Here is a 26,996-nt window from a genome sequence, read left to right on the forward strand (position 1 = left end):
TCGCCAAAGCACGTCGCGTCCACGGTCGCGTTCCCGTGAAGTGCATCACGTGTAGGCCTTGAGTGCTTGTCGCTCACGCATTGTCCCGGTCACTCTTTTGTGATTCCGTTGCCTGCGCCTGTCTTCCATCCGGTCATAGTATTCATCAACTGGATGTCCGCTCTAGGCCCGTGTAGACGACGCGATCCCAGAAGCGCGACCATATCAATAGACACCCCCAATACATTCTCCAAGGCGGACTACGCACGCGCAAGATATCGTCTCATCCCGTCTCCCAGGTGGCTCTTCGTTCTCCCTCGTACCGTTATGCGCAAGCAATGAGTGGCAGACGCGACAGGGTTCGCGTAGGTGCAGCGCCATCACATGCCGCAGCGACTATGTTTACTTCCAAGGCCCCTAGAATTGTAGTCCACGCATCTCTGCTCCTTTCCGGAGCTGACATGTAGTCCCCGTGAAACGTCCCCGTGAAACGTCCCCGGTCATGATGGTTAGGGCGTCCCTCCTCCGCGAACGCTCGGGACGACGCGGGGTCCTCCGCAACCTGCACCGGCGCCCTGCGTGCTTCTTTCAAGTGACGCCCGCAGTCCAACGCCTCACCACCGACCATTCTTCGCTCATTCTTCAGCAATGATGTTGTCCAGGCAAGAGTCCAAGCCGCGCGGCGGAAAAGGTTCGTCCTTGCCACGCTTCTGGGGACCTGAATCGGCATGCTGACCCCTCGCAGCAAAGCTCGGAGAAGTCACCAATATCCTCGCCGAACTGAAAGCCGACCTCGACGCGAAGAAGCTGCCTGCGAATCGTACGAGCTCCTTCGAATAGACCTGCTAATGCCTGCTGCTGACAGGCTGGACAGACAGGAAGCAGCTGCTCGAGCGGCTCAAAGTACACGGCCGGGCGGTCGAGGATGCGGACCCTATATTCACAGAGGACGTACGTCGCGCGCGTTTCCCGTAACTCTGAGGCATAGGCTGATGCAGCATCGCCGCAGGGCATTCGAACATTATGCCGCTATGCCTTCGACGAGAGCCATGTGCAGGTCTCGCAAGAAGCGCTCCGATGTATCGCCAACGCCCTCCTCCTCCAGCAGAAGACGCGCCAGATACTGGTAGACTTGGGATATGGCCCGAAAGCGGCGGATAAGCTGAGGGAAAGCCGACATCTACCACAGCGCCTGAAAACCCGCTAATTGCAGAGCAGAGCGAAAACATCGACGACGAGTTCCTGCTCTCCCGCATCCTCTTCCTCATGACCTACGACACAAATCTCGACTACGACAAACTCGTTCGTGAAAACCAGCTCGCAGATAACATAAACCTCGCCCTCTCTCGCCACGCAAAGCGATACTCCAAGTCCGCAAAACGCGCCTCGCAAATGCACACCAACCCCATGGACCTCATGGCACTTTCCGAGACCCTCAAACTCCTCTTCAACATAACACACTTCTACCCCGACCTGAGCGAACATTTCTCCCAATCCATACCACACATCTTCAAGATCCTCATCCGGCGGAAGATCCCAAGCCCACCTCTCCAAGCGCCCGTCAACTACCTCATCAATGCCCTCATAAACCTCGATCTCGAAGACAAAAAAGGGCAGCAAATCAAGTTCCTGGGCATGAACGCCGTGTTCCCGAAAATCGATGCAAAGTGTAACGCCGAACACCTCATCAACATCCTCGACAACGCCATTGTCGCATACTCCGAGCGAGAGCTCGACGACACCATCGCCCCGGTACTCACCCTCATCCGCCGCATCTACGAAATAGCTCCCGAAAGCGTGAGGAAATACATGGAATGGCTCCTCCTCCCCACAGACGAAGAGCGCTCGCGCCCGCTCGGCCAATCCGACACACTCTCCGCGCGCCTGCTCCGCCTCTCCACCTCCGCCATGACGCCTTCGCTCCGTGGCTCCATATCCTCCATGATGTTTGAGCTGTCCGGCAAGGACGCCAGCAAATTTGTGCAGAACGTCGGCTACGGATTCGCCTCAGGCTTCCTGCTCAGCAATAACATCCAGATGCCGGAGAATGCGATGGAAGCACATGCAACAGCGAACTCGGACAAGGGTATACCGGTGAATCCTATCACTGGGCAGAGGCTAGATGCCGAGGAGCCGGTCCAAGGTCTGCCGATGACGGAGGAAGAGAAGGAGAGGGAGGCGGAGAGGTTGTTTGTGCTATTCGAACGGTACGCAAATATGTCTCAACTCCGGGACCGTGGCTAGAACTAACGGCGTGCTAGGCTCAAAGCAACAGGCGTAGTGGACGTCAAGAATCCCGTGGAGGAAGCTTACAGATCCGGGCGTATCGAGGAACTTCCGGATGATGCTGAGTAATTGCTACCTGTGTTTCCCTTCTGTTTCCCTGTTTAGTCTGGTTGGCATCAAAAGCGTGGGATATCAGCAATGGGTGTTGCGGTACGGCTCTAGCAGAATCGGGAGCCAAGGGTGGCTATTTGATATTTCATAGCCATTCACCAGCGCGTAAGAAATGCATCACCGCCTTATAGGAGTCTTTGCGTGGGATATGTCAACCTAGAAGCTTCAACAGCTTTAGCGCAAGCAGAGATGATAGCACAGCACAGCACAGCATCGCCACCTCAAAGTGTAGTTGGGATAAGTCAGCCCGGAGGCCTTCAGCCAGTGAAGCATAGATGAAGGGGACAGCAGAGAACCGCAGCGTAGCCGCCACCAGCCCGATGTGGAAAACCCAACATGGATGCCTTCAGCCTTGTAAACTTAGGCGGAGACGCGGCATCGCCGCCCGTATGGCGTACGTGATGATAACATACTCTGAAGGCGCTCAGCGAGCGTGGCAGATGCGCACATATGGTTCCAATATATTTGATGCAATCACTTCACGACATTACAAGCTTGGTGATGAAGAATCTTTGTTCTATGAAAAGCACACGATGAAGAAAAGCATGTAAGCACCCTTCGCCAGCCACATAGTACATCTCCCTGGAGAACGCCTCCCATATGCACCACTAGATACCGTGAAATGGCCCATGGCTAATAACCTCGTTCAGAAATGATAGCCCTCGCCCAAGGACATATCGTACATGGAAGTCCACACGAAAAAAGCATGCATAAAGTTGTTCCGCCGATACCTTCACCGCGTACAGAGAAAGATAGGAATCCACGACGAAACATAAGCTCCGAGCGCCACCCATGCGGTATCGAAAAAGGGGTATATTCGTCGAAGGTATAGACGCCATCGATTCGTTGCGCCGCCCATAGGAAGGAAAAAGAAAGGTCGTTAGATAGTGGTACATATCGTACATCGTCCACTCGTCTACCGGTGGGTATTCGACATAGGCGCGAAGCATGTCGAAGTAGGGACTGCTGATCAAAGTTGGACATGCCGAAGTACATGTTGAGCAGGTTGGAGGCAATTAGAGACCCTCTGACTGAGCGCGTCGAGAGCTCCTAAGTCGATTGGACGTCACCTCAGCGAAGGAGGTTGCTGGAGGGACAGGAGTTTGAACTAAATGGGGGAGCGCCCCGCCGTGACGACGTGATAGTCCGAGGTAATCGCCAATGGCTCGAGAGATAGCGGTGATAGGAAAGAGAAGTCCACCGAAGAGTGGCTGGCTAGCCCTTGCAAGCAGTCGGGTGTAATCGCTAACGACCCGGGAGGTGGTGGTACCATGATAGACAAAGGCGCCGAAGAGTGTGTGGATAGTCGCTGCAATCGGTCTCCAATAGCAGAAGATGAGAATACTGTTGACGACGATTGTCCCGATTACGGCGTCAGGCGAACCGTCCATAAGCGCAACAACGAATAAGCGAGAGGCTTCTACGACGAGGTCGAGCTGCTTCCAGAATTCGGCAGTTTGAACCATGAAGACTGCGCCGGACACTAGGGTGAACCACCCAGCGATTCTGCTGTACGTTGCCCAGGAACCGACGAAGGTGATGGTCCATGCGATCGTGAATATGTAAGTGCGTATCATGTTCTCGACACGGTCCATTATTGCCATGGCCGTATTGAGACGCTGGAATATGGCGTCGACTAGCTGGTGGGTGGTACGGACGCTTTGTACCACCGCATTGGCGTCCTCTTTTGCCTCATGAAGGGTGACGACCGTGTCGGCCGCTTTGTCCTTGATCTCATCGACTAAATCCTTGAGAGAGCCGATCTCGTCGATAGCTTGCTGAAGCTTTCCGTAGAGCTCTACGTCCTTTGCTTTTGCGAACTCCAAACCCGCTTTGGCCAGATCTTTGTAAACCGCCATCACATTTTCTCTTGCATTTGCGAAAGTTGCATTGACGCGAGATCGGAGAAGGACGGTCTCGGATGTCAACGCCTCAACATATGCACCAAGATCGCCTACACTGGAGAGCACCCTTCGGACGGCTTGGAACGTCTCCTCTTCGGTCAATTTGACTTGCTCGGCAAACCTCTCTTGGTTCAATCTCTCCTCATGAAAATTCTTCATGGCCTTGAACAAGGCTTGTGACATGTGCTCGATGGCATCCGATAGGCTCTTGTATTGGCTCAGGGTCTTCTCCCTCTCCATGGCATCCCTGCTGGCTTGGCACATGGTCAACGCATTCTGGCGAGCGTTGCTGAAAGACGTCCAGTCTTGGGGCTTGTCGTGTAGAGCTTTCATGCAGGCCGCGACTTGCTTGGGACTGGCTTGCGGGTAGCATAACTCCGTCGTCGAATTATGCGAACGGCGTTGGAGGTAGAAGCGCCATCCTTGCTTCTGGTGGCAGGCCTCCGACGAGAGTGTAGCCACGGAGCATGCATCTGGGATCCTGGCTTTGGCACGGTCGATCTCACAGACGGCAAGCCGCGTGGCATAAGCATCCTTTTGGAACTCCAGAGCCTCCTCGGTCTTGGAGTCATCGTGGTTGGGTTGCTGTTCAAGTTCTCGACAGTCATTGATAAGGTTCATTGCCGCCCGTCGCTGACATATTGGCTGCGTGTTTGTCTTTTCGAGAATCTGTATGGCTCGCACGTAGTTCTTCTGGTGCTCGACAGAGGAGCTATGTAGCAGGTCGACAAGATTGAGATTCTGAGTAGAATTGGTCGTCCCCGGATATGGGTTGTGGACGGCCGGTTTGGCGACATGCAATCCCGTCAGGACCGCAAAGGCAACGGCTCCAATCCCGAACCTCATCTCGACGGTCGAATAGGACGAGCTCCCGGAGATTCTTCAGTCAACCAGACAGATGTTAGTAGGGATCAGAAGTTGTGTCAAAGACATTGCGGTAGAGAAGTCAGAAGAATAGGAAAGGTGAACATATATACCAACGACTTGCCTAGAGACCACAGAAGCTCGAAGAAGAAGTGATATAAGGACAACACTCTATGTTTGACGTCGCGTAGAGGTGAGAGGACCCGTTACTGAAGCGTGCGCGGCTCAGCCCAAGTGAGGGCTGACGACTGGTGATTTTATGAAGCCCGGCAGCGAGATGGTGTGTTTTCTCGAAATCCTAGTGATCTGATGCTGTCAGCAGGGGAACGGACAATGTGGTGGGAGGATTGGTGAGGCGTGGGGGAATTTATAGTGGAGGGCGCGCGCACTGCGCGCGGGGTGCACGGGCCACAACGGCTGACTCGACTGCGAAATCAGGCAGGTGCGTTAGGCATCCGTCGCGTGAGCACGGGACCAGCAGGCGTCGGCACAGCACCTGGGCAGACGGACGGCTTACCTAAGCAGGTAAGGCTCGAGTCTCGCATGCACTCCAGAAAACTTGGGCGTCACGTCCGCAACTAGAAGGTCAACCATGTTCGCTCCCGCACGCCGACGCTGCGCTCAGCGCCTTGCAGCAGCATCAATCCAGGCACCAGAGTCAATCCCTCCCTTTGCTTTGCCGGCTTTCCACGCACCCGTCGCCTGCAGAAGTTTCGCAACAACCTCACCATGCCAATCTAAGATCGGATCCGCGCCGCTGTCAGTACCGCCTGGGGTGTCATTCAGAGTGATTGCGCCGTCGGCGCGCGGGAGGGGAGCGCGAGTGCAGTCAATGTCAACGGTGCAGATCAAAGGGCCGCTAGGGGAGCTGTCAATTGAGGTTCCTTCCTACGTGAACATCAATCAAGATCCCTCTCTAGCCGGCCCAACGCTCTCGGTGCAGGACTCTTCGGACGCGAAGCAGAGAGCTATGTGGGGTATGCATCTTGCAATTGGGCTCAGCTGCTACGGGAGCTAACACAGGCTAGGGACAACGCGCGCCTACCTCCAGAACCACATCCTCGGCGTCAGCGAAGGCCACTCCGCCATCCTCCGTCTCGTCGGCGTCGGCTACCGTGCCTCAGTCGAGCCCACCGCCACCACCGTCGAGCCCGAATACCCCGGCCAGCAATTCGTAAACCTGAAGGTCGGATACTCTCACCCTGTCGAGCTCGGTATCCCCAAGGGGGTAAAGGCGAGCACGCCGCAGCCAACGCGGCTGTTGCTAGAAGGGCCGGAGAAAGAGGTGGTAATGCAGTTTGCTGCAAGGATACGGATGTGGAGGAAACCAGAGCCGTACAAGGGCAAGGGCATATTTGTCAATGGGGAAACGATCAAGCTGAAGAACAAGAAGATCAAGTGAGCGCTGGATCTGTGCTTGAAAGTTGTACTATATGCATGGCGAGTGTATTATATGTGACGCTTGATGAAGACACTGCAAAACCATCTGGGATCAGATACGCACCCATAAGCAGCGGGAGCTCACCTCCTGTGTCACTCTCATAAATTCCTACGTTGATAGCGCAAAGATCCAATGCAGCGCAGAACATCAGCGGCGGGAGAGGTACGGTAAATCTGTATAGGCAGCGCAGCAAATACGAACTAAGATAGTGGGTGTTACCTGGGTAGTGCCGCATACCGCAGATTCGGATTAGCCCTTCTGCCCTTCTGCCCTTAATATTCCATTCTAGGCAGCGATCTTCTTGGGTGCTATCTTCCCTCATCAACTTTCATTGCTGATTACTTTGACGGGGTAATTGCAAATCCAAAAGCACTCTCTTTGATATACTCCCAATCGACCACAGCTTGACCTCTCCACAACCAAGTTTCCATAATACGCCTCCACAAAACCTTCAAATTAGCAGTAGGAGGTAATGGATTCCACCGCCATCCCCTCAGACCTCAAAGCCCGCCTCAAATTCTCGTACGACGCCATCACCACCCAATACAATACGCAGTTCGTCACAGAGCACGACCCTATCCGCCTCGACTACCTATCCCGTCTGCTCTCCCTCCTCAGCTCTACCAACAAAGAAATTGCCTCCGTTCAAGAGCTCGGCTGCGGTGCGGGCATCCCGGGAACCAGAACTCTCCCTGAGCACGCAAAGCCAAATATTCACGTCACGGCAAACAACCTATCATCCACACAGGTCGCCCTTGCTCGCGAAAATCTGCTTTCTTATGCATCGAAACTAACTCTTGTTGAGGGCGACATGATGACCCTCTCCTTCCCTTCCTCCTGCCTTGACGCTGTCATCGGCTTTTACTCTATCATCCATCTCCCTCGTGCCGAGCAGACGGAGCTCGTAAAGCGGATAGGCAACTAGCTAAAGCCTGGTGGACTCTAGCCAACTTCGCGGAGATAGAGGAACCAGTCGCGGTGGAGGAGAAGTGGTTGAGTGAAAAGGGGTGGATGTTTTCGAGTGGTTGGGGGAAGGAAGGAAGTGTGAAGATGGTGGAGGAGACGGGGTTGGAGGTACTGGTTAGGGAAGTTAGGCAGGATGTTGTAGATTCGCCGTTCTTGTGGGTGTTGGCGAGGAAGGGGTGATGGGGATCGGGGGTTAGCTACTCGTAGAGTGCTTACGAAAAGGAGCGCTAAAGCATGCCTGCAACGGCAATGATCTCGGGAGTATCATAAAGAGTTCCTTCACCCTGTTATCCTGGTGTGCTTGGGGGTGGCAGGTCGCACTACCCTACAACCGTTCACCGGCATGCCCAGTGTCGGACCATCCGTGACGCCATTGGAAGGACCAGAAGCATATACACGAATGACTCCGCCGGGGTGCTCCGGCCCCGTCGCATACTCCGACTTCCCACCCATCGAACTCACCAAAGACCACATCAAACGGACGATTGATTACTACTGCAACGCTGCGAAGATGGCGATGGAGGCAGGCTTCGACGGCATAGAGGTGCACGGCGCGAACGGGTATCTACCAGAGCAGTTCCTCTCATCTAACATCAACAAGCGGACCGACGAGTACGGAGGCACTCCTGAGAAGCGGTGTCGTTTCGTTATCGAGCTGATGGAGGCGCTGGCCAAGACTGTCGGAGGCGAGAACTGCGCTATCAGGTTGACTCCCTTTGGCCTTTTCAATCAAGCTAGAGGAGAACAGCGGGTAGAGACGTGGAGCTTCCTGTGCGAGCAGTTGAAGAAGAGGATCCCCGACATGTCATACATCTCCTTGATAGAACCGGTTAGTACCTTCCCCTCGAACGTACCTTTCCCTCGCATCTCAGCTCGAAGGGATCCTGGATCCTCTAACGCCTCCTCCAGCGCTTTGAACAAATTCAGCCTATGGCGGAGAAGGACACCGTGATCCGCTCGTGGGGGATTGATCCAACGACTATTAATCTTAAATTTCTGCGTCAAATCATGGGTGACACGCCTTTCTTCTCTGCGGGCGGCTGGAACGACACTAACTGCTGGGGCGTGATCGAATCCGGTGAATACGATGCCCTGGCCATGGGGCGCTACTTTATCAGCAACCCAGACCTGGTGGAGAGGCTGGAACACGGGCGACTGTTGACCAAGTACGACAGAGATACGTTCTATGGGCCGATACCGGTGGAGGACCGATGGATCGGGTACACGGACTATCTAACCTGGGAAGAACAGCAGAACAAGAAGAGGAATTTGGAGGCTGTCGAAGGAGTGGAGGCTCAGAAAGAGATTGAGGTCATCTCCTAGAGTGTTGGGGTGGTCAGAGTGCCCAATGTTCCTACCGTTTGCATGCCCCTGCGCTCCTTCCCCGGCACATTCTGCGTTTGTCCGTGACTTCAAGTATGACTAGAATGTCAACTTTGGAAGCACGAGCGTGATGAACGTCAACAGGTGATCATTCGCCCGAAATATGCTCCGAGTTTGCGGATATCGAAGCATCCGATAGCGGAAGTTCGAGAAGCAGCATGTATGATAAATAGTGGGGCTGAATCCTCATTTTCGAGCACTATCCTACCTTCTTTCGTTCATTCTTTATCTCTTCTCTTCGAAGACTTCCCTATATTACTTTCGGTCTCTCTTGCACTTCAAGACAAGATGAGCTGCAATCCGGACGACCTAATCCATCCCTTCCGCTGCCCGGAGCGGCTGTTTGGAGACTTCAACGATATGCCACGATATCAGGAGCCCTTGCGAGACGTTCCCTCCATTCTCCTCGCCCACATCAGTCGCCCGGATGTTTATGCCGCAGAGCCAGACTGGACTTCCCTCATGGGCTACTTTCTCTCAAAGGGAAGGCAAGGCTACGGCAACCTTCAAGACCTCTACGTCTTCATTACTAGATTTGTCCTCCCGCTCACCATTATCGATAATCGGAAGATGGTCCTTGACATGTACCTCGCCAGGCGCGATCTGCCGTCGAACATCCGACTCCGCTACGATGCCTGGAACATAAACGACCATGTGCGGCCGGACATGGAGCCAGTCAGTTTTCCAGCCCTGGATATCCCCGTCCGGAGCGTTGTCCCTTCAGATCCGACGCCGAATGGAACGGATTTCCTCCAGTGGCTTAACATGCCCCCGAATACTCCGCTTTCGGTTCCAGTTCAGCTTCAGCATCGTCGGTCTCAACTTGACCTCTATCTGAACGAACACGAGTCGGTCATTCGCCGGATCGTCCCTGGAGCTCTTCTTCTGAGGACGGCAAGGGTACTCCATCTCTTCTGGTGGCTGGCTGGCAATAACGCGAGACTGAGGTATTATCAACAGCAGGACTGGGTGGGCGTGGAAACGGAGATATATGCTTAGGCGGATCATAGGCTAGGCTTTGGATAGGGGTGCTTTTGGGATGTTTCGGCACTTATGCTGAAGGACACGGAAAGCTTCAGGCGTGAAGATCCGTTTTAGACTGAGGATACGGATACAACAGGAGCCAAGATGTAGAGCGGGCTCTGTGGCAATCAATTCGTTCATCATACTTACCTGAGCACTTGTTCCTCCCCTTGTGAACGGCGTCATGACCCGACAAATCCTCCAGTCTGCCCGTTTCCCCTGCCCATCCGCCGCGTCTTCAATGGGAACCGTTAGTAGTCTACTGAAGCAGTTCAGGCTCCCGAATTCCTGCCGCCGTAGTTCACACCTTCCGCGATCTGGGAAACTGGTGAAAGCCCTCTGGAGATATTCTGATAGCCTAATGACAAAGTCACAAACGTTTCACCTCAATTCGCTCCCACCTCGACACTCTGCTTTCACCCAGGCAACTATTGCATAATCTCAGCCACAATAGAAAGAACCTTCCCCCTACAAAAACCTCTTCAACTGACGTAGCTGCACTCTTTTCGCACCCTACACTCTACTACACCATGGCCCAACCCAACGGTCGTCGAACAACGGCTCCTGTCACGCGAGCCATCAGCGTCTTCTCCGCTAACTCAGATGAGCCTACACAGACCGGCACGCCTCCTCCAGCCCCGCAGACGAAAGTCCCGGCGCACTACAAGCTCCCTCCCACCGTCCCCTCGCCATTCGCCGGCACCCTCGACGCCTCCCTCGACGCGATCCTCGAATTCGCAGCACTGCACCCGCAACTCCGACCCGCCACCACAACTCTCCTCAAGGACCCCGAGCGGACGACCAACTGGGGCGAGGTACTCTCGACGGTACTCGCAAATCCGCTCAACGGACGGGAGCTGCTGGAGGAGTTCCTGTTCCTGGTGACGCGGACGCTGATCCCCGAGCAGATTGCGCAGAATCGAGCGCTACTGTTCAGGCTGCACAGCGTGAAGAGGCAATTGTCGGTCAAGATCGTGCTGCGGTACGATATGTTGCGCGAGTGGACGAAGCGAGATTCTAATCAGTTGATTGTCATGGAGAGCAAGCCGCCCGCCAAAGTACCTGTTCCACCGCCAGCGCCCCTCCAGAATCTGCAATATCCGAATCGTCGCCCGCTCATGCTGAACATGCTTCCGACGCTGGTTCAGGCTCCGGCGGAGGGCTACGCGACGAAGAAACTGAGCGATGCTATGAGGCATCATGCAACCGAGCTGGATCACCACATGCTCCTAACAGACGAGGTGGTGGCGAGCTGGGGTACGATTCGAGTGTTAACTGCAGCAGCTGGGGCTGCGTTGCAGTGGCAGTGGTTGCGCGAGAATACGGAGACGCTCGCAGAGATGGAGGTGCATGGGTGGGAGGATCTGGACATGCGGGCGGACGAGTGCGAGTGGGTGAGGGACGCGAACAAGGAAAAGGAAGGAGGGAAGGCGAAGTAGGAAAGTGTAGTGGGGTAGGGGGAGGCGCTTAGTGTCTCGATGCTGGGCGATGGTTGGAGGTGTGGAGTCTCGCTTTCTGTGAGATGGATCAGCGTCGAGCTTTTGCCCCTTACGAGTCTGGCAAATCCATCACCTGCATGCGATATCCGCGCCCAACAATGTGGTGTATTGCGTGATTCGAAACGGCGTCCTGACGAAAAGGGAATGCTCAATGACGGATCAGGAAGGGCAAGTCCGCAGGGCTGAGTGAGACGGACATGGTCGATAGGCCGGCGGACGCATGCTGCCCCACGCAAGCAAATGAATATGGATGTAAGCGCCTGGAAGATGCATGGCGGTGTTCAGGATTGATACAATGTGGATCGTAGGGGCGCTTATGATGAGGGGGGGAAAAAGGGGTGACGGATGAGGAACAGAACAGGCGTGCCTTGCGGACATTCCAGAAAGCGGCTCCATGCTGACGGTATCTGCTTGCAGGGACTATCGGTCGAAGCTACAGCATGTTGTCTACTGTGCAGGTGCACCGTCAGACGGAAATGGTGGTTTCGAAAATATGCTCTCCACGCTGCTCGGCACGACGGCCGTGATTGGCTACTCGGAGCAACTGCGCTACTGTCTGGCGTGTCTGTCCCGCGTCCGCTCTGCGTGATTATTCGCGTGCTGGTTCGCCAGCACGCGCGTTCAGGACGGCCCGGCGAGTGGATCGGACGCACACACGGCGGCCTTTGATGTGCGGAGAAGAGGCGCTCGATGCGCGACGCCCCCCGCGCCCAGTGCAGCGAGTGGTCCGTTTTGCCGACGGATTAATGTGCCAAGCACGGTGGACCCCTTCATTCAGATGCGCTAAGGGACCGCCTCCTTAACGCTCCGAGTCCCTCGCCGCCAGGCTGCCCCCTCCTTACAGTCTTTCCAGCGTTCTGTTTGCTCGCACAGCTGTGCTGGTCGCTCGTTGCTCGCGCTGAATCTGCATCGACGCGCATCTCACTCATTCGGTGCGTGTTTTGCTCCAGGCAGGCCCCGGCCGCCATTCCACTCTTTCGAAACGCCTTCGCCGCCAGCATCGTTTGTGCCTCTGACGAGTGGCACTCCAGCCAATTCCTTGCGCCGGAAGCTTGCTGCGAACAGGACCGCATAGCAACGACATCATTCGCGCCCCTCTGCGCCTGCACCTCGACATCCCTCGGTCCCTGCACATGCCACCCGCCTAAAGGACCGAAAGGGTTGTTATTATTATGGACGTCGAGAAAGAGACGGCCGCGAAGGGCACTCCCGAAGCCGTCGAACGCTCCCCAAGGACCCATGTGGACAGCCAGCCCCTCCCGACTGACTCCATGGTCACGGTTCCGCTGTCTGAGACCGATGCAGAAGGAGCACACCCAGCGGCGGACCATGTTTCGGCATTGCTGCAGCAACCAGACATCGTGGTGGAAGAGAAGCGGCAGTCTTCACGACCGAGCTCTGCTGAGATCATGAAGGCATTTGGGGGACGCAGCAGCCAGGACGGCAGCATCCGCACGTCTGCCGTGGACAGCCCAACCATATCCCTTCCGGACGACGATGATACCCCGCCGACGCCGAAGTCGGGCGAGCGATCGAGGAGCAACAGCGAAGGCTCCAGCCAAAGTGCACAGGTGGATTGGACAGAACTCGAAAAGAAAGAGGAGCAGGAGTCGCAGGAGGAGGGGCAGGATGAGGTGAGCGTTGGATCCCCGTGTGCCCCTCGCTCATGCGTGGTTACTGACATGCGCAGGCCATGGCCTTGCTGCTTGCTCGATTAGAACAGGAGAACAACGCCCTCATGGCCGACGCGAAATCCGGAGCCAAGTTCGGTCGTGCCCGAAGCCAGTCCCGACCCCCTTCGATCAATCAGCTGAAGCGGCTTGTAGCCGAGGATTCCACCCAAGTGCGCTTCTCACAGCTCCCCTCTCCACCTCCCATGACAGAACTCGACTTCTGGGCTGCGCTGGTGCGGGACTACCCACAGACCGTGCAGCGGCTGCCGACCCTCACACTCAACAAGATCCGCGGCGGCATACCTGCGCCATTGCGTGGAGTCGTCTGGCAGAGTGCTTCTGGCGCGAGAGACAAGCTCATTGAGGATCAGTATGACCAACTGTGCGGCGAGTCGAGTCCGTATGAGAACATCATCAACAAAGATTTGGGACGAAGCTTCCCAGGCGTGGACATGTTCAAAGATCCCGAAGGCGAGGGCCAAAAGATGCTCGGACGCGTGCTGAAGTGCTTCAGCTTGTATGACCACAAGATCGGTTATTGCCAGGGTCTAGGCTTCCTCGTCGGGCCGCTTCTGATGCAGATGGGTGATAAGGAAGCGTTCTGCGTGCTCGTCCGGTGCGTGCTTTCGATCAACAAAAGTCGCTAACCTCCCACTAACGGCATACAGGCTCATGGAAGACTACGATCTGCGCTCATGTTTCCTTCCCGACCTCTCCGGGCTGCACCTGCGCATCTTCCAATTCCAGCGCCTGTTACATCGGCACATGCCCGAATTAGCCGCACATCTCGACGCACTGCAGGTGGAGTCGGCATATCTTTCGCAGTGGTTCCTGTCGTTTTTTGCCGTCACATGTCCGCTACCCATGCTATTTCGAATCTACGACGTATTGTTTGCCGAAGGCGCGTCGGAGACTATTATGCGAGTAGCTCTCGCGCTCATGAAGAGGAATGAACAAAGGATACTGGCTCTCAAGGAGTTTGAAGACGTCATGCAACTGCTACTGGGGAGGTCACTCTGGGATCCCTATGGTCGAAACGCCCATTCCGCAGATGAGCTGGTCAATGACTTTGTGGGCTTTACGAACGACGTTACACGGGAGAAGCTGCAAGGTCTGGAGGCGAGCTTCAAGGAAGCGCAAGAGAAAGATATCGCGAAAGCCAAGGTGCAGAAGTCAGCCATGTCGTTTCTTGGCCGGTTATGGGGCCCTTCAAACTCATCCACAAAATCTGTGTCGCTGAGCCCGGGGCTTTCCGCCCCGTCGAGGCCTGTCAGCTTTCTCCGTCGCACGCCATCAAAACAGAGCCTTGCTTCTACTCTCCATTCCACGGATGGATCTGAGACGTCAACTGGCACTCCTAGCACCGTTCCAACCGAAATGTCTCGGGCCTCGTCGGGCGACGCGCTATCTCTCAAATCCGGCCGTGAATCTACTGCGCTTTCTATCAAGACGGGCCATTCATCAAAGGATCGAGATCTACACTACCAAATCGAACAGCTTCTGCTCTCTGTCAGCCAGCTCCAGCGCCAAAACAGCGAGCTCGAGGCCGCTCTTCAAAAGCAACGGGAGGACCGAAAAGAAGACCACCGCATCGTGCGCACAGTAGTCGACAGGATCCGCAAGAAGCAGTCATCGCTTGCTACGCCTGCAAGCCGAGAGTCGCGTCGCAGGACGACCATCACGGCTGCGATGCTCACCCCACCCACAGACGCCGACCCCACCACACTTTTACCACAAGAGGTCGACGAGGCCACCGAAGCTTTGGACAAGAGATTCCCCTCGCATCAGACCCATCATCGCGCATCTTCCATGTTCGAGACAAAGGAGGTGCTGCGGGAAAGCCTTAATCGCGCTAAGGAACAGCTTTCATCGGAGACGATCCGAGCGCAAGCGTTAGCTCGCGAGCTCAACGACGCACAAGCAGATCTTCACATCGCGCGAGACGCGCTGAAGGAGACACGGCATCGCTTGCAGGACTCTTACAATCAGAACCAGAAGCTTGAGAAGACCATAAACGACCTCCGGCAGAGCGTGCGAAAAACATCGGTTCCATGGGCAGATTCAACCCCCGACTCCTCACCATCGTTATCCCGATCGAATACCGCGGATAGCGCTGTGTCGACTACGGGTGGTCTGCGAGAGCTTCGGCTAGGTCGCTCCGCGTCAACAAAATCGCAGAAAGCCGTGCCGCAGTTCTCCAAACGCTCTTCGTCACTCGCTACGCAGAGTGTTCTTGCCACCGACAACCATGCACCAGTGGACAACGAGGCGTTGCTTCTAGAGCTAGTCAACGCGAAGACGGCGGAAGCGGTCGCGAAGCAGGAGCTGGAGGAGCTGAAGAATAAATTCGAGAGCATGAAGAAGGCGATGGGCGTCCAAACGCCCTCAGCCACTACACCAATGCCTGCGTCCACACCTCCAGCAAGCACGGGTGGTGGATGGAGTTGGGGCGGCTGGAAGCGGACAGTCAGTACGAATAACGCTACAGTATCATAGCCGGAGATTTAGGAACGAAAGAGGGACATGTGTGGATATGGATGTACATATGCGCATGTAAGGATGTCAGCGTGTATATTGACATGGCCAATGTTGGAGATGGGAGGAAGGATTTGGAGGATCACGAACCACACCATTCTTCTATGATGATACCTCAAGTCGAACTTTTCGGTAACACTTTCTGCTTCCGAGGCGCGCCGGCGTGCGCGTAGGGAGTCTCTTAGTTTAATTCATGATTGTTTGAAACGACTCTGCGCGTACGATGTCTGTTCTTGCAGCTGCTAAGCGCCCCAGGTCCCCTTCCCCTCTTCCCGTCTGCGAAGATGTAGCTCCTTTACAAGGCGTCCTGCAAACATGGCGGCACACTTTGGCACACCCCAGAGCTCAACACTAATACAGCTATGCCGATAAATACATGTGCTTGCGGCAACGAACGTAACTTTCCCCCGGTCGAGCTTAAGTGGACAGGCATGCTTCCACCAAATCACGCGTTCCCCTTCCTCACATCCGGTGCACCTTGCTATTCTTACTCCACCGCCTAAACGTCTTCCCCTTCCACCAAAACAACGCCCCAAAAAGACACCACAGCAAAATCAAACTCGCATTCGTCATAATCGGGGGGATAAACCCATCCTCCTCCGCCCACGGCGTGATAAACTTGCTAAACCCATACCCCCAGACATTCTTGTTCACCGTGATGCTCACGAACAAGCTGCCCGCGACGGGTTTGTAGCTGTCGACGGCGTAGGTGGAAGAGATGGCGGGCAGCGCGGCGACTTGGATGCCGGCGCAGGTGAAGCCGATGATGACGATGGCTTCCCAGGGCCACTTCTTCTGGTAGCCGACGGCCACGACGATGTTACCCAGGTACATGATGATGATGTAGGGGATCATGGCCGGGAGGCGCATTTCGGGCTCGCGGATGCCGTTGTTGCGGCGCGTGGAGCGCGCGCTGATCCAGTCGCTGAAGGGGCCGGCGGTGGCGAGGCCGATGAGGGCGCCGACGAGGATGGCGAAGTTCATGAAGCCGAGAGGTAAGTCAGCACTTTAACACACTCTCCAGGCGTAGGGGTGGGGGAAGAAAGGACATACCAATCGGCATAGGCTTGAAGTTGTAAGGCGGTGCAGCGAAGGCTTGACTCTGCGTCAGGTTCAGGGTCAGGAACGAACTGCAGCTCCAGGAGACGACGAAGCTGGCGAACTCGACGATCGGGAAGGCGAAGAGCTTCCATGGGATCCAGAGGTCGAGGAGGATGCTCTTGAATGGATGTGCATTGGGCTGGTAGATGCGCCACTGCCACTTCCCCGGCGTTCCCTTTCCGAGATACGGATCGCGGGCCGCGGTCTCTTCGAGCGTGAGACCTTTTGCGTCAGGAAGTACCGAGCCGGCTGTGGGGACTTGCTGGATCTTCTCCGCATCCTCGTTTGTTTCGGCGTTCGTATTCTCGATAGTCGCAGGCTGCTCTTCCTTGTCCTCCGACTCAGCTGGCGTCGCCTTGCCCTCCAACTCATCAGGATGCAAACGATGAAACTTAGTCTCCGGGAACATAGTTATGACCATGATAACACTAGTCCCTAGCAGTGCAGTGTTAAACCACCAGAAGCTCCTCCACCCGACATTCTCCGCCATAGCGCCTGAAATGATGGGGCCCAGCATCAAAGACCCCATATAGACGACCCAGTATAGCGTGTTCCACTTGCCGCGGTCGTGCAAGAAGAATATGTCGGCGATGACGGCAGGCATGATGGTCTCTGCTGGTCCGGCGCCAATGCCGTTGACGACGCAGGCACCCATAAAGGATGCGTAGGAGGTAGCTTTGGCGCGCCAGATGGAGGTTCCGAAGCAGATGAGCTGGGAGAAGAGGTAGACGGGGCGACGACCAAAAGACGTGCTAATAGGAACCCTAAGCCTGCATGTCAGTAACGCTGAGTCAAGTCCCCAAAGGGAAGAGATGAAACGGGCGTTCATACCAAAGGAAGTTACTGAAGCCCAAAACTAAAATACATATGCCCGTGAATTGCACCGCCTCTGCAAGGGTGCAATTGAAGCTCTCCATCAGCGCCGGAAACATGGGCGCAAGCGCCAGAGGGCCAAAGCCCTGACTGAACGTCACCATAGCCGCCGACGTGATACACGCGCCCTTCCATAGCGAGCTCCAATTGAGCGGGTCATGCGGGTTGTCAGACGGTTGCGGAACGAGCACGGTCTTGTGAGCGCCTTTGACGAAGTGGTGCGTTCCAACGTCTGCCATGATTTCGGTGCCGGGCAGGATCTCGGTGTGGAGTTCTGCCTCGATTTGGCGAATTTCCTGGGTTGCTGTTAGAAAGTGGAGGCCCATGGCAAAACGCAATGGTGGGACGTACCTTGGTATCGTAGTTCATCTCCATGGCGGGCGACTTCTTCTCGCTTCTGGCTCAGGGCCAACAGAAGAATATCAATGGAATTCCCCAGACGCGATGGAATAGCTCTCAGGGGATCCTCAGCGTGTGATATACCCACAACCGCTCCAGCGGGACGGTTCCGCGCTCTCCAAGCTCTTTAGCGAAATACGATACGAAGACTGCAGGATAGTTCACTTTTCGAGTTAGGACGGTCGCACCCGATGGCCTCCAAGCGTCTTGACGCCGTCTTAAGCATGGGGGGATTTCAACTTGAAAGCCACTAGGACGCGACAATCCGGACGACGCGGCCGGCAGTTCCACGATCAACCACAAGATTGCGCCGGGACGTCAACGAGTCTTATGCACCGGTAACCAGCCCAAAACCAAGTTAGCATCCCGACCAGGCCCCAAGCACGCCTCAGACAGAATGGTCAAACAGCACGTCCCCTATCGAAAACCCGCCAACCACAGCTGCTCGAAAACCCAGTCCCAGAAGCATCAGGATGCGGTTCCTTGCAAGATAACGGCAGGACTTCGGCGTGGCATCTCTTCCGACCCCAGATATTGGCGGATTGGAGGTCGTACCCCACACTCGGCTAGGCCCAAAGCAAGACAGCCACCCGGCTCGACCGGCTCTGAGCTCAAACGGCTCTGAAAAGCGGCATGTGCGATCCTTCGGTCCCTGCTGAGAAGTGCTATATGCCGACACAGAATGGGACGAGGCGCCAGATTGGTGAAGATGGCTGGCGGATAGTCGAAGTTGTGGCTGGCGCAGTACCAGTGACGTTGCGCCAATACTTGGTGGCGCGCGTGGCGATGCGGGGAAGGACAGGGCCTTTGGGGTTCCAGAATTGTGGGATGACTTATCAACCGAGACACTTCCGAGATGCCTGAGAATGTACCCTTGAATTGATGTAGTTGGAAACGCACGACGGTGACTTCTGTCCGCAGTGCCGTCCCGGTGCCAGAAATTCTACTAGCATAGCATATGTAGAAGAGCAAAGACGCCCAAAGCAAGCCATGCCCAACTGAAATGTAGAATACGGCAAGAGTAGACCACATGCGGCGTCGCAAGCTGCCACAAAACCTTTACATATCTCCTACATGGCCTAGTCGAGACATCTGATATGAGCGGGGACATGCATGCTATCTGAAACAACATGTTTCGAGCATCGTTAGTAGGATCCTTATCGAGACATCTGGAGACACAAAAGGAGATGTTAGTTTGGATGACGGGAGTCAAACTAGAAAACTCGCAGCTGAAATGATGAAGATGAAATCGAGATACGAAAACAAGGTATACTTATCCATTGACTCGCCATGCATCAAAGAAACAATGGCTTACCATGCTCAGAAATCCAGAACATACACTTACTTATTTCGAACACTGGGAGTGGGAGGAATTCGACTTTCTACAACTCGTCGTCAGAGTCATCGCCAACATTAGCCGGTGCAGCCATCCCGATGTCAGGCTGTGGCTCAGAGTTCTCGGCAACCGCGTGGCCCTCTTCAACATGAGCATCCTGCTGAAATTCGACCTTGGTCTTTTCGATCGTGGACAAATCAATCTCCTGAGCAATAGCCGGGCTGCGGGGTGTCGGCGAGCGCTTGGGCCCAGAGGTCTCGGAATGCTTGCGCGCTGGAGAGTCGGCGTTAGCAGACGCGCTACATTCGTCCTCGCTGGAGCTAGAAGGCCAGACGGGGGAAGATGCAGTGCTCTCCTCACCTGAATAGAAGCCGGCAAGGTGCAGGAGCTCCTCATCCTCTGCACCCATCTCTGGTTGCTCAGTAGGAGCAGGAACTCCATTCTTGATGTCCATCTCCTTCTGCTGGGCCTTCTTCTTGGGAATGGCCTTCTTGCGCGGGGTTTTCTTGGGGGTATCGGCAGCATCGGAAGCTTCTTCGTCGCCCTCAGCGTCGCTATCCTCATCATCCTTGTCCAAGTTCTTATCCTTTTTTCCGAACTTGGCCAGTCGGTCTTTGACCGGAATGCCGCTTCGAGCTTTGCGCGCAGCCAATCCCTCCTTCGACTTGTCCTCAAGCTCCTTCTTGTTGGGTGCATCTCCCTGGTCGTACATGTGCTTGTACATCAGGTATTCGTGGCGGACGCTCTCGATGGTACGACCTGCTGAAATGTAGTCCCATTCGAACGCGGTAGACTTAGCAAAATCATTGCCCATGAATCGATAATTGAAGCGTTCGGTAAGTTCAAGAATCGATGCATCAGGGAACTCCTGGAGAAGGGAAGCGAGGTACTGGCGCTCGTAGTTGGCCCAAGGAGGATCCATGGTGATGCGGTCAATGGCCTGCTGGCGCCGATCGTTCAGAGCCTTGACGGTCTGCTTGTTGTTCCAATCTTTCGGCAAGCCGTTCTCGTAGTAGTATACCACGGGGGTGCGTCGAGGGGTGGGATCCCGCCGATTCTTGGCGCGCATGTCGATCAAATGCAGTACCAGGTTGTCCTCCTGGTCAAGATCTGGAGCATCGTCGGGGATATGCTCCCCCTTGCGGAACGACTTAACGTAACGGTTGCCCTTCTTGAAGCGCCACTTGCGGTCCTCCCATAATGGCGTCTTGGTCTGCGCATTGCTAGTTCGTGCGGCGGGCTCGTCAGGGTGAGACTTGGGTCCTTCCTGGCCAGGGCAAGGCTTCCGGCCCCAAGCATCGTTGAAGGGAGGGATGGTGATGTTGGGCTCCCACGGTGTGAACAGTGACTTGACGTCGGGGTTCTTGCTCGCCTTCTTCTTGCCAGCAGCTGGGGTGGCTGCTGCCGCTGTTTGCTTTTGCGCGGATTCGGAGAGAGGCGATGAAGAAGCCGGAGTGGGTGGGGTCTCGACATGTGCAGTTGCAGTTGCTGGAGTAAGAGGTGCGGCAGACACAGCGCTGGGAGAAGAGGGCATCTCGGCGGGGGCTGCGACTGGTATCACGCGAGCTGTATCGACGACGGCGCAACCGACCTCAGCTTTCTGCTTCTTGGGATCGTGGGCGTCTCCAACCGGGGTGGGTGACGCAGCGCGCTTTTCTCCGGAGGTAGACATTTTGGTTGAAGGATAGTGAGGGTGGAGTGGGTAGAGAGTGGTCGGATGCTGGAGAGGAGTTGCGTGCCGGGAAGAGAAGAGATACGAAGCTTTATATCGCAAATGGCCGGGCCATGGTGCAACTTGGTGAAAGGCTGGCGGGGCATCGTGGACGAAGAAACCCTTTGTAATTAACAATGTCGCGTAGAAGACGGTGATGTTGTAGCTTTCACCACACTACATGTCCAAAAATGTAACAAAGGTCAAGAGACGAGGAATCCCGTAGAAGACGCCGGAGCAATAGACAAAGGACGACGGGTGGCGACAAATCATGATTGACCGAGTTCATAAGGGCACATGGCGCACCAGAGCCATGCACTGCGTCAAGGTCGACTCTCTGCAGTGCCGACGAGGCTGCAGAAAACTTCCATGGCGGCCGTCTTACGACAAGGCTCATGCTGTCGTACTGTCAGCCCATTGAGGAATAGCGACCGATGAGGTAGCTTCTCGCTCTTGAGACGACGATGGTCTGCGCAGCCTGGAGAGAATTCTTCGCACGATCGCACGCTGCCCAGGTGGTCCGCAGTGAAAGACGCTAGGCAAGGACCATGGCGCCCCCAACGAGCTTTCAATTCGGTCTCCGCGGAATGACAGCGACTCCCAATGCGATGAGCAGTGGGATGCGGGTGCGCCGAGGGAAGCATCGGTGAAAGAACAGCGTGAGGCCACAAGTTTGCGCATCGGGCTGTCGCAGCGTAGCCGACGCTCGTAAGCCCACGCCTTCCCTGATGAAGCGGTTCGGCTCTTCGGCTCCAAGTGTGCGGTGCTTTGCAGACTGAGATAGGCAGAGGTTTGTGGTTGAGGTCAGATCAAGGCCAGGCGTGACACTGTAGCTCAGAAAGACGCTAGTGGGGTTCTTGGCACTCTTCACAGACCCTCTTCTCTCCATCACCTCACTCCACCACAGACCGCTCGCATACGCACCGCTGGGTCTGCCGCCAAGGGCTTTCATCGCAATTCTCAGCTCAGCCTTGTCGTAAGGCGGGCCTCTTCTAATCGGTACAGGAAGGAGCCTGACGGCCGCTTCTGCAACCTTTCTCGAATGACAGCCCGCCGTGCTGATGTCAGAACTAGAACGAGCTGTAGTCCTTCTGACTAAGGCAATTGCCACAATCCAAAAACACACTGCTGTGTAATCCCAACGCACGTCATGCGTTTTCCTTGCCATTTCCGCCAGCGTGGATGCTTGGCATCTGCACGCGAGCTCTTTGCCTTCTGCCGCAGCAATGCTCTCTCGCAGATTTTGGAGACTCATGAGTCGTTGATCCACGCGGTTGACAGGGAGAAAGCTACGATTATGGAAACTGCTTGGCAAGTATCAGCACCTAGCAGTGCACGCTGTCATACTGCGCGAGCTGCTCGGACCTCACTCAGAAGAGCAACGATTGCGTCCAGCTGACGCTGGAGTACTTAACGTAGCTGCAATGAGTCTCCTTTACCCTGGCTGTACATATGCCTTCCTTCGCTGGAGGTTGGATTCCTGTGATCTATTTTCCTTTCAGCCAATTGCTTCCGTTTTCCTAGGATCCCCCTTCCCACAATGCTTTCCTTTCTCCCCCTATTGCTCTCCTTTGCTTCGTACGCTCTCGCGGGATCCTTTCAATGCACCCTCGAATTGACATGGGGCACTGGCTCTCCGGATGGTTTTGAGAGGGAAATGATCTTCATCAACGGGCAATTCCCGGGTCCTCTCTTAGAGATTGAGCAAGGTGATTGGGTGGAGATCACCGTGCTCAACAGCATGCCATTCAACTCTACCATTCACTCCCACGGTATGTAAATTTCGCGCCTCATTCGCTATGTCACCTAACGCACCTCAGGCATTGAGCAAATCGACACTCCATGGGCCGATGGTGTGCCTGGCCTTTCGCAACGCCCTATCCAACCGGGCGACAGCTTCACGTATAAGTGGTATGCCAACCAGTACGGCAGTTACTTTTACCACGCGCATAGTCGGGGCCAGATTGATGACGGATGCTATGGCCCAATGCTTGTAAAGCCAAAGCCTGGTATTCTCAAGCCCTTCGATAAGATTGCCCCTGCAGAGGTCCACTTGCTTGAGGCAGCCGAGGCAAAGGTCACCCCTCTGGTCGTGTCCGATTGGCGGCACACCACTTCAGAGCGCACGTGGCAGCTCGAGCTTGAGTCTGGGATAGAGAGCGCCGTTTGTATGGATGCTCTTCTCGTTAATGGCAAGGGTTCCGTAGACTGCTGGCCAAGAGAGCAGATCACTCGGTTCACCAACCCGGGTATTGCGCCTCTCCTACAGCAGAACAACTTGCAAATGACGGACAAGGGGTGAGTGTCGCATACTGAACCCACTAGCCCTTCACTAAACATCATAGATGCCTGCCACCGGAGATGCTGACGATCCTTCTTGCGAACGGAACCGACACTAACATTGACGTGCTCCCGCCAGAGGTCTTTGAGGTGTGCACACCTACGCAGGGCTCCCGTGAGGTTATCAAAGCTCCCAATTCTGCCAAATGGATGGCTCTCGATATCATTCAGACTGCTGGCATCGACGCCTTTGCATTCAGCATTGACGAGCATCCTATGTGGATCTATGGGGTTGACGGTCACTACATCGAGCCACTCAAGGTCGACGCTATCAATCTCTACAACGGTGACAGATACTCTGTGTTCATTGAATTGGACAAGCCTGCAGCCAACTACGGCATTCGGGTAGCCTCAATCGCCCTAGCACAGCTTATAGACACCACTGCTGTCCTTTCGTACGAGGGAGGCCACAGTCACTACAGGAATGGCACTCGGGACGAGTCCGACGCTGTGACATCGAGACCCTATACCAACCAAGCCGGTGCCGCTACTTCGACCGACGTCACCTTCTTCGATCAAACGCAGATGTTATCGTTTCCCCCTCAGTTCCCACAGCCCGCTCCAGAAGTTGACCGAACATTCATCCTAACGCTCGACTCGGTGGGCGCTTCTTACATCTGGGCTTTGAACGCCACTCCCTTCAACCACGCCATTGACGATACCAACCCGCCTCTCCTCTACCAAAAGCCCGATGCGAGCAATCCCGGAGGGGACATCACCATTATCACAAAGAACGACACCTGGGTTGATCTCATTATGAAAGTTGTCACAGTCAACCAGCCTCCACATCCAATTCACAAGCACAGCAACAAGGGTTTTATCATAGGGCAAGGCGAGGGAGATTTCCCTTGGAGCTCTGTCGCCGAAGCTGCGGCCGCCATGCCGCAAAACTTCAATCTCGTCACTCCGGCTTATCGCGACGGGTTCGTCACACTAGCGAGTGTAACGGAGCCAACGTGGTTGGCTGTGCGGTATCATGTGGTGAATCCGGGTGCTTTCATGTTGCACTGCCATATTCAGAGTCATTTGAACGGTGGGATGGCCATGGTCATCTTAGATGGCATAGATGAGTGGCCTGAAGTACTAGAACATTACAAAAATTAGTGGTTCACGCGTGAAGGACTATTGATTCACGGCTATTTTACGAGCAATGCATAATCGAATTCCATGTTCTATGCCTAGAAGTTGATTCCAACGCCATAGTCGATGTACCGTATGTAAAAAAGGTTCCTTAACACTCACGCGATCCTGCCTCTCACCTTCCGTGCTACCTGGGGGTGCTCTACTCCACCGGGAGAACCTCTTTGTCATCCCACTTTCCTCTCAATATATCCTCCATCGTGTTCAAGCATCCATGCAAGTGTGCTGCCCTCTCCACCGTCATGCTCCCTTCGTCAATCTTCCGTTGTATACGGCGCATACGCTCCAGCATCTCGGTTTTCGTTCTCGTGACGTTGAAAGGTGCCTTTCCATTCTTGTCGACAGGAGAAGGGCTAGCATGTGGTCAGCCACCGGGAACATAGTGCCAGCGAGCACACATACCGTGGGTGAAACCATATTTTCAGCTTTCTGCGCAGGGGAAGCATATTTGCATGGGCAGTGAGTTGGGGTGGCGGAATAGAGCGGTTGGTGCGCCCCAAAAGGAAACTACGAACGCGAAAACCTACCATAGTGTCGCAAAGTTGAGAGTCTCCTTCACTCACCGTACGATCTAGAGAGAAGCCGTTGTGCGGATTCATTGCTTGTCGCTGCTTATACGTTGGTGAAGGGCGTGCGTTTGCTTCAATCGACTATCGCCCTATAACATCACCTTTCTGGTCTTCTAGCTAGCACATGGCGATAGGAGACACATCGATGTAGAGGTATTCACCATCACTCCAGCTCTGTGGTGTTGAAGTTCGACACCACACGACGACTGTGACGTTTCCGACCGTCGGAAGCTGCTTCCGACAACCCCTGCCACCTCGGTTGTCATCGGCCAGTTTCTAGCCGAAAATTCCCGATCCATCATCGTACCATCTTTTGAGCACCCTTATCGTCACGGTTGAATATATATTTCTAATGCCCCCCACACAAACCGCCAATCCCACCCACCTGTCCCCAAATCGCTATTATAAAGGCAGCAGCTTCTGCACGATGCCTACCCCGCCGTTTTCGCAGCATCGCCGAGACTGGTTGGAAGAAGTGTTTAGTCTGATTTCGAGGAAACAGAAGGAAAGTACTGTCAAGGTTAGGGTTGGGATCCCGAAGCCATTTGGAGGCGATGACGCCTCCTCCACGACGAGTAAAGCAGTGGTTGACGGGGCAGAACGGGCTCGATAAATTGAGGATGGAGGAGGTGGATTGCCCGGCGCCGGGTGAGGATGAGGTGCTTGTTGAAGTACATGCTGTGAGTTTGAATTATAGGGATACTGAAGGTATGCTCCTTTTCGGCACCCGTTGCATTCATGTTTTCAAGGGGGATCTTTGGATGACGATGCCCATTGCTGATCACGTGTGCAGTTGCTATGGGACTCTATAACCACCACAAGTCTGTCGAACATCCCCCAGCGCTCGTCCCGTGCAGTGACATGAGCGGAGTTGTAGTCGCTGTCGGCCCGAGCTCCAAGAACACCTCTGATCCCCTCAAAAGCCCAACATTCCGTCTCCAACCAGGCGATCGCGTCATCAGCACTTTCGCACCAACTCATCTTAGTGGGCAAGTTCAGGCAGCAGATGTTGCGAATGGCCTGGGAGGCCCTGCGCCGGGGGTGCTCACCCAATACCGCGTCTTCCCAACGTACGGACTCGTCAAGGTTTCAGATTACCTAAGTGATGAGGAAGCGAGCTGTCTCCCAATCGCAGCGATGACGGCATGGATGAGCCTGAATTGCATGAGGCCAACTGGCAAGATAGTCGGACCGGGAGAAACAATTCTTTGCCAGGGGACTGGCGGCGTCAGCATTGCCGGGTTGCAAATCGCTTCTGCGGCCGGTGCGGACGTCATCGTCACCAGCTCCTCAGACGAGAAGCTCAAGCGCGCAGAGAAGCTTGGCGCCAAATACCTCGTAAACTATAAGACGCGGCCCGACTGGGATGCCGCCGTCTTGGAGGCCACCTCCAATGCCGGCGCCGACATCATCTTTGAACTCGGCGGTGCGCTCACGCTCCGCAAATCCTTCGAGTGCGTCAAGTTCGGAGGTTTGATTGCATGCATTGGATATCTATCGGGAAAGCAGGACGAAGCAGGGGATAGGACGAATACGAATTTGCTGTGTCTGAAGAGGAACATTACGCTGAAGGGTATATTGAATGGGCCAAGGGATAAGCTGCAGGAAATGTTGCAGTTTTATGAGCAGAAGGGCATTAGACCGGTTGTGGACCGCGTGTTCACATTTGAGGAGGGGAATGAGGCGTTGAAATACCTGTACAGTGGAGGCCATTTTGGGAAGGTGGTCATCAAGGTCAAGAATTAACGTGCCTCCTTAGTCACGTGATTGTCCTACCTCCAGGGCTTGCAGCCCCCCCACTAGCCGTCGGCACTCGGTACCACTTGCTTTTCCAGCGTTCCAGCCACGAATGCCATCCATGGA

The 26,996-nt window shown here is 55.0% G+C and overlaps 14 protein-coding genes across 14 annotated transcripts; 9 read left to right on the forward strand and 5 right to left on the reverse strand.

The window, feature by feature from the left end:
* Window positions 1–261: 261 nt before the first annotated feature.
* Window positions 262–2,779, forward strand: BU26DRAFT_523364 (uncharacterized protein). Its single transcript, XM_033830030.1, has 6 exons — window positions 262–670; window positions 725–799; window positions 854–930; window positions 989–1,147; window positions 1,198–2,186; window positions 2,241–2,779. Exons 1-6 carry the CDS (start codon window positions 628–630, stop codon window positions 2,332–2,334), a joined length of 1,437 nt encoding a protein of 478 aa, XP_033678780.1. The 5' UTR covers window positions 262–627; the 3' UTR covers window positions 2,335–2,779.
* Window positions 2,780–3,184: 405 nt separating this feature from the next.
* On the reverse strand, window positions 3,185–5,307 carry BU26DRAFT_109008 (uncharacterized protein). Its single transcript, XM_033819366.1, has 2 exons — window positions 5,254–5,307; window positions 3,185–5,165 (listed from the first exon to the last, which is right to left on the reverse strand). The coding sequence occupies exon 2, from the start codon at window positions 5,124–5,126 to the stop codon at window positions 3,393–3,395; it is 1,734 nt and encodes a 577-aa protein (XP_033678781.1). The 5' UTR covers window positions 5,127–5,165; window positions 5,254–5,307; the 3' UTR covers window positions 3,185–3,392.
* Window positions 5,308–5,712: 405 nt separating this feature from the next.
* Window positions 5,713–6,901, forward strand: BU26DRAFT_492569 (mitochondrial 54S ribosomal protein YmL16). Its single transcript, XM_033826121.1, has 2 exons — window positions 5,713–6,121; window positions 6,173–6,901. The coding sequence occupies exons 1-2, from the start codon at window positions 5,737–5,739 to the stop codon at window positions 6,544–6,546; spliced, it is 759 nt and encodes a 252-aa protein (XP_033678782.1). The 5' UTR covers window positions 5,713–5,736; the 3' UTR covers window positions 6,547–6,901.
* A 105-nt stretch (window positions 6,902–7,006) lies between these two features.
* BU26DRAFT_580919 (uncharacterized protein) lies at window positions 7,007–7,510 on the forward strand (the record flags this gene model as incomplete). Its single annotated transcript, XM_033834479.1, has 1 exon — window positions 7,007–7,510. The coding sequence occupies exon 1, from the start codon at window positions 7,058–7,060 to the stop codon at window positions 7,508–7,510; it is 453 nt and encodes a 150-aa protein (XP_033678783.1). The 5' UTR covers window positions 7,007–7,057.
* A 351-nt stretch (window positions 7,511–7,861) lies between these two features.
* Window positions 7,862–8,874, forward strand: BU26DRAFT_580929 (putative 12-oxophytodienoate reductase; the record flags this gene model as incomplete). Its single annotated transcript, XM_033834480.1, has 2 exons — window positions 7,862–8,380; window positions 8,461–8,874. Coding segments are annotated over 2 exons (933 nt in total), but the record flags the coding sequence as incomplete, so codon positions are not given.
* Window positions 8,875–9,222: 348 nt separating this feature from the next.
* On the forward strand, window positions 9,223–9,933 carry BU26DRAFT_609109 (uncharacterized protein; the record flags this gene model as incomplete). Its single annotated transcript, XM_033835903.1, has 1 exon — window positions 9,223–9,933. The coding sequence occupies one exon, from the start codon at window positions 9,223–9,225 to the stop codon at window positions 9,931–9,933; it is 711 nt and encodes a 236-aa protein (XP_033678785.1).
* A 304-nt stretch (window positions 9,934–10,237) lies between these two features.
* BU26DRAFT_523367 (uncharacterized protein) lies at window positions 10,238–11,888 on the forward strand. The gene is made up of 2 exons (XM_033830031.1): window positions 10,238–11,472; window positions 11,530–11,888. The coding sequence occupies exon 1, from the start codon at window positions 10,488–10,490 to the stop codon at window positions 11,394–11,396; it is 909 nt and encodes a 302-aa protein (XP_033678786.1). The 5' UTR covers window positions 10,238–10,487; the 3' UTR covers window positions 11,397–11,472; window positions 11,530–11,888.
* Window positions 11,889–12,628: 740 nt separating this feature from the next.
* BU26DRAFT_435996 (uncharacterized protein) lies at window positions 12,629–15,625 on the forward strand (the record flags this gene model as incomplete). Its single annotated transcript, XM_033824156.1, has 3 exons — window positions 12,629–13,090; window positions 13,147–13,745; window positions 13,798–15,625. The coding sequence occupies 3 exons, from the start codon at window positions 12,629–12,631 to the stop codon at window positions 15,623–15,625; spliced, it is 2,889 nt and encodes a 962-aa protein (XP_033678787.1).
* Window positions 15,626–16,126: 501 nt separating this feature from the next.
* Window positions 16,127–18,013, reverse strand: BU26DRAFT_509563 (MFS transporter-like protein; the record flags this gene model as incomplete). The annotated part of the gene is made up of 5 exons (XM_033827154.1): window positions 16,127–16,670; window positions 16,718–16,766; window positions 16,796–17,529; window positions 17,597–17,934; window positions 17,990–18,013. 5 exons carry the CDS (start codon window positions 18,011–18,013, stop codon window positions 16,127–16,129), a joined length of 1,689 nt encoding a protein of 562 aa, XP_033678788.1.
* Window positions 18,014–18,259: 246 nt separating this feature from the next.
* BU26DRAFT_109076 (uncharacterized protein) lies at window positions 18,260–19,171 on the reverse strand. Its single transcript, XM_033819368.1, has one exon. It carries the CDS (start codon window positions 19,067–19,069, stop codon window positions 18,506–18,508), a length of 564 nt encoding a protein of 187 aa, XP_033678789.1. The 5' UTR covers window positions 19,070–19,171; the 3' UTR covers window positions 18,260–18,505.
* BU26DRAFT_109144 (uncharacterized protein) lies at window positions 19,152–21,149 on the reverse strand. Its single transcript, XM_033819369.1, has 3 exons — window positions 19,734–21,149; window positions 19,356–19,646; window positions 19,152–19,169 (listed from the first exon to the last, which is right to left on the reverse strand). The coding sequence occupies exons 1-2, from the start codon at window positions 21,043–21,045 to the stop codon at window positions 19,420–19,422; spliced, it is 1,539 nt and encodes a 512-aa protein (XP_033678790.1). The 5' UTR covers window positions 21,046–21,149; the 3' UTR covers window positions 19,152–19,169; window positions 19,356–19,419.
* Window positions 21,150–21,566: 417 nt separating this feature from the next.
* Window positions 21,567–22,481, reverse strand: BU26DRAFT_109044 (uncharacterized protein). Its single transcript, XM_033819367.1, has one exon. It carries the CDS (start codon window positions 22,337–22,339, stop codon window positions 21,653–21,655), a length of 687 nt encoding a protein of 228 aa, XP_033678791.1. The 5' UTR covers window positions 22,340–22,481; the 3' UTR covers window positions 21,567–21,652.
* Window positions 22,482–22,618: 137 nt separating this feature from the next.
* BU26DRAFT_492580 (multicopper oxidase) lies at window positions 22,619–24,528 on the forward strand (the record flags this gene model as incomplete). The annotated part of the gene is made up of 3 exons (XM_033826122.1): window positions 22,619–22,856; window positions 22,905–23,382; window positions 23,430–24,528. The coding sequence occupies exons 1-3, from the start codon at window positions 22,625–22,627 to the stop codon at window positions 24,526–24,528; spliced, it is 1,809 nt and encodes a 602-aa protein (XP_033678792.1). The 5' UTR covers window positions 22,619–22,624.
* Window positions 24,529–25,687: 1,159 nt separating this feature from the next.
* BU26DRAFT_569689 (NAD(P)-binding protein) lies at window positions 25,688–26,879 on the forward strand (the record flags this gene model as incomplete). Its single annotated transcript, XM_033833911.1, has 2 exons — window positions 25,688–25,841; window positions 25,927–26,879. 2 exons carry the CDS (start codon window positions 25,688–25,690, stop codon window positions 26,877–26,879), a joined length of 1,107 nt encoding a protein of 368 aa, XP_033678793.1.
* Between the last annotated feature and the right edge of the window lie 117 nt (window positions 26,880–26,996).

The sequence above is a fragment of the Trematosphaeria pertusa genome (assembly GCF_010094035.1).
Source record: "Trematosphaeria pertusa strain CBS 122368 unplaced genomic scaffold BU26scaffold_16, whole genome shotgun sequence".
NCBI lineage: Eukaryota > Fungi > Ascomycota > Dothideomycetes > Pleosporales > Trematosphaeriaceae > Trematosphaeria > Trematosphaeria pertusa.

Coding starts and splice junctions, on each gene's coding strand:
- BU26DRAFT_109144 (XM_033819369.1), bottom strand. CDS start 21,045: ATGTCTACCTCCGGAGAAAAGCGCGCTGCGTCACCCACCCCGGTTGGA. Junction 19,647..19,733: donor CCTTGCCGGCTTCTATTCAG/GTGAGGAGAGCA, acceptor CCGACTCTCCAG/CGCGCAAGCATTCCGAGACC.
- BU26DRAFT_109076 (XM_033819368.1), bottom strand. CDS start 19,069: ATGTGGTCTACTCTTGCCGTATTCTACATTTCAGTTGGGCATGGCTTG.
- BU26DRAFT_523367 (XM_033830031.1), top strand. CDS start 10,488: ATGGCCCAACCCAACGGTCGTCGAACAACGGCTCCTGTCACGCGAGCC.
- BU26DRAFT_492569 (XM_033826121.1), top strand. CDS start 5,737: ATGTTCGCTCCCGCACGCCGACGCTGCGCTCAGCGCCTTGCAGCAGCA. Junction 6,122..6,172: donor GAAGCAGAGAGCTATGTGGG/GTATGCATCTTG, acceptor AACACAGGCTAG/GGACAACGCGCGCCTACCTC.
- BU26DRAFT_523364 (XM_033830030.1), top strand. CDS start 628: ATGATGTTGTCCAGGCAAGAGTCCAAGCCGCGCGGCGGAAAAG. Junction 1,148..1,197: donor AAGCGGCGGATAAGCTGAGG/GAAAGCCGACAT, acceptor ATTGCAGAGCAG/AGCGAAAACATCGACGACGA. Junction 2,187..2,240: donor TTGTTTGTGCTATTCGAACG/GTACGCAAATAT, acceptor ACGGCGTGCTAG/GCTCAAAGCAACAGGCGTAG.
- BU26DRAFT_109044 (XM_033819367.1), bottom strand. CDS start 22,339: ATGAGTCTCCAAAATCTGCGAGAGAGCATTGCTGCGGCAGAAGGCAAA.
- BU26DRAFT_109008 (XM_033819366.1), bottom strand. CDS start 5,126: ATGAGGTTCGGGATTGGAGCCGTTGCCTTTGCGGTCCTGACGGGATTG.